The 16,793-nt window shown below is 39.4% G+C and overlaps 1 protein-coding gene across 13 annotated transcripts in view; it reads left to right on the plus strand.

Moving 5' to 3' along the window:
• The window catches only part of plekha6 (pleckstrin homology domain containing, family A member 6), a 249,741-nt gene that overhangs the window by 93,665 nt on the left and 139,283 nt on the right, over positions 1–16,793 (plus strand). For all 13 annotated transcript variants that reach the window (XM_061922543.1, XM_061922534.1, XM_061922533.1 and 10 more), the window contains one exon: positions 9,838–9,921. In XM_061922543.1, coding sequence (XP_061778527.1) covers positions 9,872–9,921 — 50 coding nt within the window. In that variant the 5' untranslated portion in view covers positions 9,838–9,871. The remainder of the gene's footprint in view (positions 1–9,837; positions 9,922–16,793) is intronic.

Genomic DNA, 16,793 nt, shown 5'->3' on the forward strand with positions numbered 1-16,793 from the left:
TGGTGTGTATAGTAGTGTTTCAGTAGTGTGTGTGAGAGTTTTTCAGTAGTGTGTATGTGAGAGAGTTTCAGTAGTGTGTATGTGAGAGTGTTTCGGTAGTGTGTATGGGAGTGTTTCCGTAGTGTGTGTGAGGGGAAAAACATTTTATTTGTTTATGTGAGAGCATTTCAGTGTTGTGTATAAGAGTGTTTCAGTGGTGTGTGTGAGTGTTTCAGTAGTGTGTATGAGATTGTTTCAGTAGTGTATGTAAGAGTTTTTCAGTAGTGTGTGTGAGGGAAAAAATATTTCATTTGTTTATGTGAGAGCATTTCAGTGGTGTGTATAGTAGTGTTTCAGTAGTGTGTGTGAGAGTTTCTCAGTAGTGTGTATGTGAGAGAGTTTCAGTAGTGTGTGTGAGAGTGTTTCAGTAATGTGTGTGAGGGGAAAAACATTTCATTTGTTTATGTGAGAGCATTTCAGTGGTGTGTATAGTAGTGTTTCGGTAATGTGTATGAGAGTGTTTCCGTAGTGTGTGTGAGGGGAAAAACATTTTATTTGTTTATGTGAGAGCATTTCAGTGTTGTGTATAAGAGTGTTTCAGTGGTGTGTGTGTGTTTCAGTAGTGTGTATGAGATTGTTTCAGTAGTGCATGTGAGAGTTTTTAGTAGTGTGTATGAGAGTGTTTCAGTAGTGTGTGTGAGGGGAAAAACATTTCATTTGTTTATGTGAGAGCATTTCAATGGTTTGTATAGGAGTGTTTCAGTAGTGTGTGTGTGAGAGTGTTTCAGTAGTGTGTATGTGAGAGTGTTTCGGAAATGTGTATGGGAGTGTTTCCGTAGTGTGTGTGAGGGGGAAAACATTGTATTTGTTTATGTGAGAGCATTTCAGTGTTGTGTATAAGAGTGTTTCAGTGGTGTGTGTGTTTTAGTAGTGTGTATGAGATTGTTTCAGTAGTGTATGTGAGAGTTTTTCAGTAGTGTGTATGAGAGTGTTTCAGTAGTGTGTGTAAGGGGGAAAACATTTCATTTGTTTATGTGAGAGGATTTCAGTTGTGTGTATAGGAGTGTTTCAGTAGTGTGTGTGTGAGAGTGTTTCAGTAGTGTGTATGTGAGTGTTTCCGTAGTGTGTGTGAGGGGAAAAACATTTTATTTGTTAATGTGAGAGCATTTCAGTGTTGTGTATAAGAGTGTTTCAGTAGTGTGTGTGAGTGTTTCAGTAGTGTGTATGAGATTGTTTCAGTAGTGTATGTGAGAGTTTTTCAGTAGTGTGTATGTGAGAGTGTTTCGGTAGTGTGTATGGGAGTGTTTCCGTAGTGAGTGTGAGGGGAAAAACATTTAATTTGTTTATGTGAGAGCATTTCAGTGTTGTGTATAAGAGTGTTTCAGTGGTGTGTGTGTGTTTCAGTAGTGTGTATGAGATTGTTTCAGTAGTGTATGTGAGAGTTTTTCAGTAGTGTGTATGAGAGTGTTTCAGTAGTGTGTGTAAGGGGGAAAACATTTCATTCATTTATGTGAGAGCATTTCAGTGGTGTGTATAAGAGTGTTTCAGTAGTGTGTGTGTGAGAGTGTTTCAGTAGTGTGTATGTGAGTGTGTTTCGGTAGTGTGTATGGGAGTGTTTCCGTAGTGTGTGTGAGGGGAAAAACATTTTATTTGTTTATGTGAGAGCATTTCAGTGTTGTGTATAAGAGTGTTTCAGTGGTGTGTGTGAGTGTTTCAGTAGTGTGTATGAGATTGTTTCAGTAGTGTATGTGAGAGTTTTTCAGTAGTGTGTATGAGTGTTTCAGTAGTGTGTGTGAGGGAAAAACATTTCATTTGTTTATGTGAGAGCATTTCAGTGGTGTGTATGGGAGTGTTTCAGTAGTGTGTGTGAGTGTTTCAGTAGGGTGTGTGAGAGTGTTTCAGTAGTGTGTATGGGAGTGTTTCCGTAGTGTGTGTGAGGGGAAAAACATTTTATTTGTTTATGTAAGAGCATTTCAGTGGTGTGTATAAGAGTGTTTCAGTGGTGGTGTGTGTGAGTGTTTCAGTAGTGTGTATGAGAGTGTTTCAGTAGTGTGTGTGAGGAAAAAAACATTTCATTTGTTTATGTGAGAGCATTTCAGTGGTGTGTGTTTTTGAGTTTTTTTAGCAGTGTTTGTGAGAGTGTTTCAGTAGTGTGTGTGAGGGGAAAAACATTTCATTTGTTTATGTGAGAGTATTTCAATGGTGTGTATAGGAGTGTTTCAGTAGTGTGTGTGTGAGAGTGTTTCAGTAGTGTGTATGTGAGAGTGTTTCGGTAGTGTGTATGGGAGTGTTTCCGTAGTGTGTGTGAGGGGAAAAACATTTTATTTGTTTATGTGAGAGCATTTCAGTGTTGTGTATAAGAGTGTTTCAGTGGTGTGTGTGTGTTTCAGTAGTGTGTATGAGATTGTTTCAGTAGTGTATGTGAGAGTTTTTCAGTAGTGTTTATGAGAGTGTTTCAGTAGTGTGTGTGAGGGAAAAAACATTCCATTTGTTTATGTGAGAGCATTGCAGTGGTGTGTATAGTAGTGTTTCAGTAGTGTGTGTGAGAGTGTTTCAGTAGTGTGTATGTGAGAGTGTTTCGGTAGTGTGTATGGGAGTGTTTCCGTAGTGTGTGTGAGGGGAAAAACATTTTATTTGTTTATGTGAGAGCATTTCAGTGTTGTGTATAAGAGTGTTTCAGTGGTGTGTGTGAGATTGTTTCAGTAGTGTATGTGAGAGTTTTTCAGTAGTGTGTATGAGAGTGTTTCAGTAGTGTGTGTGAGGGAAAAAATATTTCATTTGTTTATGTGAGAGCATTTCAGTGGTGTGTATAGTAGTGTTTCAGTAGTGTGTGTGAGAGTTTTTCAGTAGTGTGTATGTGAGAGAGTTTCAGTAGTGTGTATGTGAGAGTGTTTCAGTAGTGTGTATGTGAGAGAGTTTCAGTAGTGTGTATGTGAGAGTGTTTCGGTAGTGTGTATGGGAGTGTTTCCGTAGTGTGTGTGAGGGGAAAAACATTTTATTTGTTTATGTGAGAGCATTTCAGTGTTGTGTATAAGAGTGTTTCAGTGGTGTGTGTGAGTGTTTCAGTAGTGTGTATGAGATTGTTTCAGTAGTGTATGTAAGAGTTTTTCAGTAGTGTGTGTGAGGGAAAAAATATTTCATTTGTTTATGTGAGAGCATTTCAGTGGTGTGTATAGTAGTGTTTCAGTAGTGTGTGTGAGAGTTTCTCAGTAGTGTGTATGTGAGAGAGTTTCAGTAGTGTGTGTGAGAGTGTTTCAGTAATGTGTGTGAGGGGAAAAACATTTCATTTGTTTATGTGAGAGCATTTCAGTGGTGTGTATAGTAGTGTTTCGGTAGTGTGTATGAGAGTGTTTCCGTAGTGTGTGTGAGGGGAAAAACATTTTATTTGTTTATGTGAGAGCATTTCAGTGTTGTGCATAAGAGTGCTTCAGTGGTGTGTGTGTGTTTCAGTAGTGTGTATGAGATTGTTTCAGTAGTGCATGTGAGAGTTTTTCAGTAGTGTGTATGAGAGTGTTTCAGTAGTGTGTGTGAGGGGAAAAACATTTCATTTGTTTATGTGAGAGCATTTCAATGGTTTGTATAGGAGTGTTTCAGTAGTGGGTGTGTGAGAGTGTTTCAGTAGTGTGTATGTGAGAGTGTTTCGGAAGTGTGTATGGGAGTGTTTCCGTACTGTGTGTGAGGGGGAAAACATGTTATTTGTTTATGTGAGAGCATTTCAGTGTTGTGTATAAGAGTGTTTCAGTGGTGTGTGTGTTTTAGTAGTGTGTATGAGATTGTTTCAGTAGTGTATGTGAGAGTTTTTCAGTAGTGTGTATGAGAGTGTTTCAGTAGTGTGTGTAAGGGGGAAAACATTTCATTTGTTTATGTGAGAGGATTTCAGTTGTGTGTATAAGAGTGTTTCAGTAGTGTGTGTGAGTGTTTCAGTAGTGTGTATGAGATTGTTTCAGTAGTGTATGTGAGAGTTTTTCAGTAGTGTGTATGAGTTTTTCAGTAGTGTGTGTGAGGGAAAAAATATTTAATTTTTTTATGTGAGAGCATTTCAGTGGTGTGTATAAGAGTGTTTCAGTAGTGTGTGTGAGAGTGTTTCAGTAGTGTGTGTGAGGGGAAAAACATTTCATTTGTTTATGTGAGAGCATTTCAGTGGCGCATGTAAGAGGTAATTCTGAATGATGTCCCTAAAGGCCCCTCATAGCCTTTGCTCAATACTTTATTGATGCGCCTTTGGCAGCAATTCTCAAGTCGATTTAAATACACAATCTTTGTGTTGTTTGAAAACAACTTTTCTTATAGTCATTATGGGGTATTTTGTGTAGAATGTTGGGGACTAGAATGAATGTAATCAATTTTGGAACAAGGCTGTGGGGAAAAAGTGAAGCGCTGTGAATACTTTTTGAATGCACTGGAATTGTTTTAATTTTCTTTCACATATAAAAATGCCGGCGGGTCATAAGCGTGCATAAGTTTATGTATCACTGCCCGAAATGCAATCCCTGATACCGTGCAGTATGTGTGTCAGGAGGCCACAGAGATACAGTATCTCATGCAGAAATTGGCCAGCTGCCATATAGGAACGAGGCACACCCCCACAACCGCACACACGTGCAAAAAAAAAAAGCCCGAGCCAGTAGTATCCAGAGCAGCGGCAGCATGGGCTGAGGGTTTTAAATAAATATAAATCAAGTCGGACTCGGGCCTAACAGATGCAGTGCTCCAAACCACAAACTCATCAGTGTAGTCAAGCGATCACAATTTGAGAATAATGATCATTTGTCAACCAGTGGACTTTTATTTCGAGCAGACGCTATTACAGTAAGCGAAAACAAGGTTTGTTATTAGAGTAATGTGTTTACCATAGGGCTCTATGCTCGTTAGTTACAGTACAATAAACGGTTCCAGTAGAAAATGCCCAATTTTACATGTCCTTGGAGCTACTTATTCAGGGTAGCATCAAACTACCAACCCCGTTTATATATGAGTTGGGAAATTGTGGTAGATGTAAATATAAATTGCAAATCCTCTTCAACCCATATTCAGTTGAATATGCAACAAAGACAACATATAAAGTTGAGGAATGCTCATCAAACACTTATTTGGACCATCCCACAGGTGTGCAGGCTAATTGTGAACAGGTGGGTGCCATGATTGGGTATAAAAACAGCTTCCCAAAAAAATATGCTCAGTCTTTCACAAGAAAGGATGGGGCGTGGTACACCCCTTTGTCCACAACTGCGTGAGCAAATAGTCAAACAGTTTAAGAACAACGTTTCTCAAAGTGCAATTGCAAGAAATTTCGGGATTTCAACATGTACGGTCCATAATGTTATCAAAAGGTTCAGAGAATCTGGAGAAATCACTCCACGTAAGCGGCATGGCCGGAAACCAACATTGAATGACCGTGACCTTCGATCAATCAGACGGCACTGTGTCAAAAACCGACATCAATCTCTAAAGGATATCACCACATGGGCTCGGGAAAACTTCAGAAAACCACTGTCACTAAATAGAGTTGGTCGCTACATCTGTAAGTGCAAGTTAAAGCTCTACTATGCAAAGCGAAAGCCATTTATCAACAACATCCAGAAACGCCGCCGGCTTCTGTGGGTCAGAGATCATCTAAGATGGACTGATGCAAAGTGGAAAAGTGTTCTGTGGTCTGACGGGTCCACATTTCAAATTGTTTTTGGAAATATTCGACACAAAGGGGAAGCGAACCATCACTTCTTCGCTATGGGGAGTTGTATCCGGTGGCAAGGGAAACCCAGGACAACCGTCACCTAATGTGGACCTTGACTTAAAGAAGTTGAAAAACTTATTTGGGTGTTACCATTTAGCGGTCAATTGTACGGAATATGTACTGTACTGTGCAATCTACTAATAAAAGTTTCAATCAATCAAAACAAAACAAAAACTCCTATGGTGCGCTTACCAGCACCTTGCTTTTTTCTCAGGGTGTGCTCCCCTAGCCTTTTTGTCTTCCCAGACTAACCCACAAGGCAGCGGGGTATCTTATCCATATTCCCTAATACACCCCAATACCATCACAGATGCTGGCTTTTCAACTTTGCGCCTATGACAGTCCGGATGGTTCTTTTCCTCTTTGGTCCACAGGACACGACGTCCACAGTTTCCAAAAACTATTTGAAATGTGGACTCGTCAGACTACGGAACACTTTTCCACTTTTGCGTCAGTCCATCTTATCAAAACATCATAAGGGACCCATCGCATAAAAGGACATAAACTTTTTGAACTGCTGCCCTCGAGCAGGAGATGCAGGACAATAAAATGCCGGACAAACAGATTTAAGAACACTTTTTACCCGAGAGCAATAGTGTCGCTGAACACAACACATAAAAAAATGACTGTGCATATGAGCTGTGTGCTTGGTATTTTTATGTATTTGTATCCATTTATCTGAGTATCATGTTCTTATATTTCTTACGTGTGATTATGAATTTGCACTAAATAAGTTTGCTTGCAATTTTGTTGTGCAATGTACAATGACAATAAAGATATATTCTAATTCTTTTCTGGGTGTTGTTGATCAACAGCTTCGGCTTTGCATAGTAAAAAGTTTTAACTTGCACTTACAGATGTGGCGACCAACTGTAGTTACCGACAGTGGTTTTCTGAAGTGTTCCGGAGCCCATGTGGTGATATCCTTTACACACTGATGTCGGTTTTTGATGCAGTACCGCCTGAGGGATCAAAGGTCTGTAATATCATCACTTACGTGCAGTGATTTCTCCAGATTCTCTGAACCTTTTGATGATTTTACGGACCGTAGATGGTAAAATCCCTAAATTCCTTGCAATAGCTCTTTGAGAAATTTTGTTCTAAAACAGTCCGACAATTTGCTTACAAATTGGTGACCCTCGCCCCATCCTTGTTTTTGACTTACTTAGCATTTCATGGAAGCTGTTTTTATACCCAATCATGCCACCCAACTGTTCCCAATTAGCCTGCACACCTGTGGGATGTTCCAAATAAGTGTTTGATGAGCATTCCTCAATTTTATCAGTATTTATTGCCACCTTTCCCAACTTCTTCATCAATCAATCAATCAATGTTTATTTATATAGCCCCAAATCACAAATGTCTCAAAGGACTGCACAAATCATTACGACTACAACATCCTCGGAAGAACCCACAAAAGGGCAAGGAAAACCCACACCCAGTGGGCAGGGAGAATTCACATCCAGTGGGACGCCAGTGACAATGCTGACTATGAGAAACCTTGGAGAGGACCTCAGATGTGGGCAACCCCCCCCTCTAGGGGACCGAAAGCAATGGATGTCGAGCGGGTCTAACATGATACTGTGAAAGTTCAATCCATAGTGGCTCCAACACAGCCGCGAGAGTTCAGTTCAAGCGGATCCAAGACAGCAGCGAGAGTCCCGTCCACAGGAAACCATCTCAAGCGGATCAGCAGCGTAGAGATGTCCCCAACCGATACAGGAGAGCGGTCCATCCTGGGTCCCGACGAGCGGTCCATCCTGGGTCTCGACTCGGGACAGCCAGTACTTCATCCATGGTCATCGGACCGGACCCCCTCCACAAGGGAGGGGGGGACATAGGAGAAAGAAAAGAAGCGGCAGATCAACTGGTCTAAAAAGGAGGTCTATTTAAAGGCTAGAGTATACAGATAAGTTTTAAGGTGAGACTTAAATGCTTCATCAAATTCTAAAGTTAATGATTATTTGCAAAAAAAAAAAAAAAAAAAAAAAGTTTATCAGTTTGAACATCAAATATGTTGTCTTTGTAGCATATTTAACTGAATATTGGTTGAAAATTATTTGCAAATCATTGTATTCCGTTGATATTTACATCTAACACAAATTCCCAACTCATATGGAAACGGGGTTTGTACAATGACCATAAAGACATATTCTATTCTGTTCTATTCTATCTTAGATGAACTCGGGCGGCGTTTCTGGGTGTTGTTGATAAACGGCTTTGGCTTATAGTAAAGTTTTAACTTGCACTTACAGACGTAGCGACCAACTGCAGTTAATGACAGTGGTTTTCTGAAGTGTTCCTGAGTCCACGTGGTGATATCCTTCACACATTGATGCCGCTTTTTGATGTAGTACCACCTGAGGGATCAAAAGTCCGTAATATCATCGCTTACGTGCAGTGATTTCTCCAGATTCTCTGAACCTTTTGATGATTTTACGGACCGGAGATGGTAAAATCCCTAAATTCCTTGCAATAGCTATTGAGAAATTTTGTTCTAAAACCGTTCGACAATTTGCTCATAAATTGGTGACCCTCGCCCCATCCTTGTTTGTGAATTTCTTAGCATATCATGGACGCTGCTTTTATACCCAATCATGGCACCCACCTGTTCCCAATTAGCCTGCACACCTGTGGGGTGTTCCAAATAAGTGTTTGATGAGCATTCCTCAATTTTATCAGTATTTATTGCCACCTTTCCCAACTTCTTTGTCACGTGTTGCTTGCATCAAATTCTAAAGTTACTGATTTGGAAAAAAAAAAAAAAGTTTATCAGTTTGAACATCAAATATGTTGTCTTTGTAGCATTATCAACTGAATATGGGTTGAAAATGATTCCTAAATCATTGTATTCCATTTATATTTACATCTAACACAAATTCCCAACTCATATGGAAATGGGGTTTGTACAATGACAGTAAAGATATATTCTATTCTCCATCCATCCATCCATTTTCTACCGCTTATTCCCTTCCGGGGTCGCGGGGGGCGCTGGCGCCTATCTCAGCTACAATCGGGCGGAAGGCGGGGTACACCCTGGACAAGTCGCCACCTCATCGCAGGGCCAACACAGATAGACAGACAACATTCACACTCACATTCAAACACTAGGGCCAATTTAGTGTTGCCAATCAACCTATCCCCAGGTGCATGTCTTTGGAAGTGGGAGGAAGCCGGAGTACCCGGAGGGAACCCACGCATTCACGGGGAGAACATGCAAACTCCACACAGAAAGATCCCGAGCCTGGATTTGAACCCAGGACTGCAGGACCTTCGTATTGTGAGGCAGACGCACTAACCCCTCTGCCACCGTGAAGCCCCTATATTCTATTCTCTTCTATTCTATTTCAGATTAACTTCTGGGTGTTGTTGATAAACGGCTTTAGCTTATAGTAAACTTTTAACTTGCACTTATATACGTAGTAACCAACTGTCGTTAATGACAGTGGTTTTCTGAAGTGTTCCTGACTCCATGTGGTGATATCCTTCACACACCGATGCCGCTTTGTGATGTAGTACACGCATGCAGCGATTTCTCCAAATTCTCTGAACCTTTTGATGGTATTACGGACCGTAGATGGTTGAATCCCTAAATTCCTCGCAATAGCTTGTTGAGAAATGTTGTTCTTAAAACTGTTCGACAATTGTCGAGTGGTGGTTTGTGAACGACTGAGCATTTCACGGAAGCTGCTTTTATACCAAATCATGGCACCCACCTGTTCCCAATGAGCCTTTTCACCCTGTGGGATATTCCAAATAAGTGTTTGATGAGCATTCCTCAACTTCCTCAGTCTTTTTTGCCAATTGTGCCAGCTTTTTTGTTGAACATGTTGCAGGGATCAAATTCCAAATGAGCTAATATTTGCAAAAATTATTTGTAAATCATTGTATTCTGTTTTTATTTACAATTTACACAACGTGCCAACTTTACTGGTTTTGGGTTTTGTAAGTAAGAGGTGGTAAAGTTGCTTTCCTGCACTCATTCGCCTGATTAGCACTCTTTTAGCTATGAAACGATGGTCCAATATCTCAAACGAGACTATAGCTCCTGGAACCTTCATCAGATTTACCTATTGAGCTCATGTATGTCATTTTTAATACCTTGCATTCCAACTTTTTTGCAGTCAACATGACACCAGTAGACCAGCTGGACCCGCAATGAGCTCCATCCAGCTGCAAGACACCACACCGACACACACCAACCGGCAGTGAGTAAACAGACAACCTGCCGCACCTTTTTTATCACTGTTCTTACAAGCTCTTTATAGGCAAAAAACACCGTCTTCTTCGAGCCAGTTCAGTCAGAGATGAGTAATAACGGGACGGTGAATCACCCTGGGCAGCTGCATTGCAGGCTTTTACACTTCTCTACTCATCTGGCGTGTTTGGACTGGATGCTGAATGAATGAGCAGTAGTTGTCAAGTGACTTGTAGCGAGAAGTGTCAGCCTTGTGGATATGTGTGGCAAGCGGAACATGAGCTTTTTATCCTTTGTGGTATTGAACACATGGAAGTATTATTGGAGCAAAATGACTTGCAAACACGTCTCTCAACCTATCTGTGTTTGTAATTCAATTCACATTTGTGTGTACTAATGTGTGTGTCTGTATAACAATCTGTGTGTGTGTAATCCAAGTCACATGTGTGCGTACCAATGTGTGTGTCTATATCGCAAACAGTGTGTGTGTAATCCAATTCAAATGTGTGTGTACTAATGTGTTTGTGTCTGTATAACAATCTGTGTGTGTGTGTGTGTGTAATCCAATTCACGTGTCCGTACTAATGTGTGTGTCTGTATATCCATCTGTGTGTGTGTGTGCGTGTGTGTGTGTAATCCAATTCACATGTGTCCGTACTAATGTGTGTGTCTGTATATCAATCTGTGTGTGTGTCGTCCAATTCACATGTGTGTCTACTAACGTGTGTGTCTGTATATCAATCTGTGTGTGTGTAATCCAATTCACATTTGTGTAAAAATGTGTGTGTCTGTATATCAATCTGTGTGTGTGTGCAATCCAAGTCACATGTGTGCGTACTAAAGTGTGTGTCAGTATAACAATCTGTATGTGTAAACCAATTCAAATGTGTGTGTGTGTCTGTATAACAATCAGTGTGTATGTAATCCAATTTAAATGTGTGCGTACTAATGTGTGTGTCTGTATAACAATCTGTGTGGGTAATCCAATTCAAATTTGTGTGTACTAATGTGCTTGTGTCTGTATAACAATCTGTGTGTGTGTAATTCAATTCAAATGTGTGCGCACTAATGTGTGTATCTGTATAACAATCTGTGTGTGTGTGAGGGATCCAATTTACATGTGTGTGTACCAATAAGTGTGTCTATATCACAATCTGTGTCTGTGTGTAATCCAATTCACAGGTGTGCGTACTAATGGTTGTGTCTGTTTAATAACCTGTGTGTGTGTGTAATCCAATTCATATGTGTGTACTAATGTGTGTGTCTGTATATCAGTCTGTGTGTGTGTGCAATCCAATTCATGTGTGCGTACTAATGTGTGTGACTGTATAACAATCTGTGTGGGTAATCCAATTCCAATGTGTGCGTACCAATGTGTGTGTCTGTATAGCAATCTGTGTTTATGTGCATTCCAAGTCACATGTGTGTACTAATGTGTGTTTCTGTATAACAATCTGTGTGTGTAATCCAATTACAAAGTGTGTGTACTAATGTGTTTGTGTCTGTATAACAATCTGTGTGTGTGTAATTCAATTTAAATGTCTGGTACTGATGTGTGTGTCTGTATAACAATCGGTGTGTGTGTAATCCAAGTCAAATGTGTGTGTACCAGCATGTGTGTCTATATCGCAATCAGTGTGTGTGTAATCCAATTCAAATGTGTGTGTACTAATGTGTTTGTGTCTGTATAACAATCTGTGTGTGTGTAATCCAATTCGCATTTGTGTACTAATGTGTGTGTCCATACAGCAATCAGTGTGTGTCTGTAATCCAATTCACATTTGTGTACTAATGTGTGTGTCTGTATATCAATGTGTGTGTGTGTGCAATTCAAGTCACATGTGTGCGTACTAATGTGTGTGTCTGTATAACAATCTGTATGTGTAATCCAATTCAAATGTGTGTGTACTAATGTGTGTGTCTGTATAACAATCAGTGTGTATGTAATCCAGTTCAAATGTGTGCGTACTAATGTGTGTGTCTGTATAACAATCTGTGTGGGTAATCCAATTCAAATTTGTGTGTACTAAAGTGTGTGTCTGTATAGAAATCTCTGTGTGTGTGTAATCCAATTTACAGGTGTGCTTATTAATGTTTGTGTCTGTATAACAATCTGTGTGGGTTTGTAATCCAATTCACATTTGTGTACTAATTTGTGTGTCTGCATATCAATCTGTGTGTGTGTGTGTGCAATCCAAGTCACATGTGTGCGTACTAATGTTTGTTTCTTCATAACAATGTGTGTTTAATCCAATTCACAATGGTGCGTAGTAATGTGTGTTTTTGTATAACAATCCGTGCATGTGATCCAATTCATATGTGTGTGTACTAATGTGTGTGCCTGTATAACAATCAGTTTGTGTGTAATCCAATTCAAAAGTGTGTATACTAATGTGTGTGTCTGTATAAACATCTGTGTGTTTGTGATCCAGTTCACATGTGTGTTTACCAATATGTGTGTCTATATCGCAATCAGCGTGTGTGTAATCCAAATCACATGTGTGCGTACTAATGTGTTTGTGTCTGTATAACAATCTCTTTGTGTGTGTTATCCAATTCACATGTGTCCGTACTAATGTGTTTGTTTGTATATCAATCTGTGTGTGTGTAATCCAATTCACATTTGTGTACTAATGTGTGTGTCTGTATATCAATACGTGTGTGTGCAATTCAAGTCACATGTGTGCGTACTAATGTGTGTGTCTGTATAACAATCTGTACGTGTAATCCGAAACAAATGTGTGTGTACTAATGTGTGTGTCTGTATAACAATCTCTGTGGGTAATCCAATTCAAATTTGTGTGTACTAATGTGCTTGTGTCTGTATAACAATCTGTGTGTGTAATTCAATTCACATGTGTGCGTACTAATGTGTGTGTCTGTATAGCAATCTGTGTGTGTGTGTGTGCAATTCAGGTCACATGTGTGCGTACTAATGTGTGTTTCTGTACAACAATCTGTGTGTGTAATCCAATTCAAATTTGTGTGTACTGATGTGTTTGTGTCTGTATAACAATCTGTGTGTGTAATTCAATTCAAGTGCATGCGTACTAATGTGTGTGTCTGTATAACAATCTGTGTGTGTGTAATCCAAATCACATGTGTGCGTACCAATGTGTGTGTCTATATCGCAATCAGTGTGTGTGTAATCCAATCTACAGGTGTGCTTATTTATGTTTGTGTCTGCATAACAATCTGTGTGTGTGTGCAATCCAAGTCACATTCGTGCGTACTAATGTGTGTTTCTGTATAACAATGAGTGTGTGTAATCCAATTCACGTGTGCGTACTGATGTGTGCGTCTCTATAACAATCTGTGTGGGCAATCCAATTTGAATGTGTGCGTACCAATGTGTGTGTCTGTATAACAAGCTGTGTGTGTGTAATTCCATTCAAATGTATGCGTACTAATGTGTGTGTCTGTATAACAATCTGTGTGTATGTGATCCAATTCATGTGTGTGTACCAATATGTGTGTCTATATCGCAATCAGTGTGTGTGTAATCCAAGTCACATGTGTGTCTGTATAACAATTTTTGAGTGTAATCCAATTCAAATGTGTGTGTACTAATGTGCTTGTGTCTGAATAACAATCTGTATGTGTAATCCAATTCACAGGTGTGCGTACTAATGTGTGTGTCTGTATAACAAGCTGTGTATGTAATCCAATTCACATGTGTGTATACTAATATGTGTGTCTATATCGCAATCATTGTGTGTAATCCATGTCACGTGTGCATACTAATGTGTGTATCTGTATAACAATGTGTGTGTGTAATCCAATTCACAATGGTTCGTACTAATGTGTGTGTCTGTATAACAATCTGTGTGTGTAATCCAATTTACATGTGTGTGTACCAATATGTGTGTTTATATCGCAATCAGTGTGTGTAATCCAAGTCACATGTGTGTGTATCAATGTGTGTGTCTGTATAACAATCTGTGTGTGTAATCCAATTCACATGTGTGCGTACTAATGTGTGTGTCTGTATAGCAATCTGTGTGTGTGTGTGTAATCCAATTCACAGGTTACCTTACTAATGTTTGTGTCTGTATAACAATCTGTGTGTGTGTGTGGAATCCAATTTACATTTGTGTACTAACGTGTGTGTCTGTATAACAAGCCGTGTGTGTGTGTGTGTGTGTAATTCAATTCACGTGTGCCTACTAATGTGTGTGTCTGTATAGCAATCTGTGTGTAAAATTCAATTTACATCTGTGCGTACTAATGTTTGTGTCTGTTTAACAATCTATGTGTGTGTAATCCAATCCACATGTGTGTACCAATGTGTGTGTCTGTATAACAATCTGTGTGTGAAATCCAATTCACATGTGTGCGTACTAATGTGTGTGTCTGTATAGCAATCTGTGTGTGTGTGTGTGTGTGTGTGTGTGTGTGTGTGTGTGTGTGTGTAATCCAATTCACAGGTTACTTTACTAATGTTTGTGTATGTATAACAATCTGTGTATGTGTGTGTGGAATCCAATTTACATTTGTATACTAACGTGTGTGTCTGTATAACAAGCTGTGTGTGTGTGTAATCCAATTCACGTGTGCCTACTAATGTGTGTGTCTGTATAGCAATCTGTGTGTAAAATCCAATTTACATCTGTGCGTACTAATGTTTGTGTCTGTTTAACAATCTATGTGTGTGTCATCCAGTTCACATGTGTGTGAACTAATGTGTGTGTCTGTATATTAATCTGTGTGTGTAATCCAATTTGCGTGCGTGTAATCCAATTCACATTTGTGCGTACTAATGTGTGTCTGCATATCCATATGTGTGAGTGTAATCCTTTTCACGTGTGTGTACTATCATGTGTCTGTACAGCAACCTGTGTTTGTGTAATCCAATTCACATGTGTGTGTACTGTGTCTCAATTTGTGTGTGTAATCCAATTCACATGTATGTGTACTAATGTGTGCCTGTATAACAATCAGTGTGTGTAATCTAATTCACATGCGTGTGTAATAATGTGTGTGTCCATATATCAATCTGTGTGTGTAATCCAATTCACGTGTGTGCACTAATGTGTGTGTCTGAATAGCAATCTGTGTGTGTGTGTGCAATCGGATTCCTGTGTGTGTGTGTGTAAGAATGTGTGTGTCTGTATGTCAATGTGTGTGTGTGTAATCTGATTCATGTGTGTGAGTGTGCAATAGTGTGTGTCTGTAAATAAATCTGTGTGAGTAATCTGATTTATGTTTGTGCGTGCGAAATAATGTGTGTGTCTGTATATCAATCTGCGTGTGTATGTAATCTGATTCATATGTGTGTGTGCAATAATGTGTGTGTCTGTATATCAATCCGTGTGAGTAATCTGATTCATGTGTGTGTGTGTGTGTGTGTGCAATAATGTGAGTGTCTGTATATCAATAAGTGTGTGTGTGTGTGTGTGTAATCTGATTTGTGTGTGTGTGTGTGTGTGTGTGTAATAATGTTTGTGTTTTATATCAATCCGGGCGTGTGTGTGTGTGTTAGTGTAATCTGATTCATGTGTGTGTGCACAATGTGTGTGTTTGTATATCCCTCTGTGTGTGTGTGTGTGTAATCAAATTCATGTGTGTGCAATAATATGTGTGTGTATATGTGTGTAATCTGATTCATGTGTGTGTGTGTGTGCGCAACAATGTGTGTGTCTGTATATCAATAAGTGTGTGTGTGTGTAATCTGATTTGTGTGTGTGTGTGTGTGTAATAATGTGTGTGTTTTATATCAATCCGGGCGTGTGTCTGTGTTAGTGTAATCTGATTCATGTGTGTGTGTGCGCAATATTGTGTGTGTTTGTATATCACTCTGTGTGTGTGTGTGTGTGTGTGTGTGTGTGTAATCAGATTCATTTGTGTGCAATAATATGTGTGTTTGTATATCAATTTGGGCGTGTGTTTGTGTGTAAATGAGTGTAATCTGATTCATGTGTTTGTGTGCAATATTGTGTGTGTCTGTATATCCATTTCTCTGTGTATGTGTGTGTAATCTGATTATTGTGTTTGTGTGTGTAATGTGTGTTTCTGTATATCAATCTGGGTCTGTGTGTGTGTAATCTGATTCATGTGTGTGTGTGTGCGCGCAATAGTGTGTGTCTGTATATGAATTTGTGTGTGTGTAATCTGATTCATGTGTGTGTGTGCAATAATGTGTGTGTCTGTATATCAATCTGTGTGTGTGTGTAATCTGATTAATTTGTATGTGTGCAATAATGTGTGTGTCTGTATATCAATCTGTGTGTGTATATGTGTGTAATTTGATTCATGTATGTGTGTGTGTGCGCAACAATGCGTGTGTCTGTATATCAATCAGTGTGTGTGTATAATCTGATTTGTGTGTGTGTGTGTAATAATGTGTGTGTTTGTAAATCAATCTGGTTGTGTGTGTTAGTGTAATCTGATTCATGTGTGTGTGTGTGTGCGCAATAATGTGTGTGTTTGTATATCAATCTGTGTGTGTGTTTGTGTGTGTGTTTGTGTGTGTGTGTGTGTGTAATCAGATTCATGTGTGTGCAATAATATATGTGTTTGTATATTAATCTGGGCGTGTGTATGTAAATGTGTGTAATCTGATTCATGTGTTTGTGTGCAATATTGTGTGTGTGTCTGTATATCAATCTCTGTGTGTGTGTGTGTGTGTGTAATCTGATTAATGTGTGTGTTTGTGTGGTGTGGTGTGTGTAATGTGTGTTTCTGTATATCAATCTGGGTCTCTGTGTGTGTAATCTGATTTTTGTGTGTGTGTGTGTGTGTGTGCAATGATGTGTGTGTTTGTATATCAGTTTGTGTGTGTAATCTGATTCATGTGTGTGTGTGTGTGCAATAATGTGTGTGTCTGTAAATTAATTTGTGTGTGTGTGTAATCTGATTCATTTGTGTGTGCAATAATGTGTG

Source organism: Nerophis ophidion, linkage group LG16 (assembly GCF_033978795.1).
Source record: "Nerophis ophidion isolate RoL-2023_Sa linkage group LG16, RoL_Noph_v1.0, whole genome shotgun sequence".
In the NCBI taxonomy this organism is placed as follows: Eukaryota; Metazoa; Chordata; class Actinopteri; order Syngnathiformes; family Syngnathidae; genus Nerophis; species Nerophis ophidion.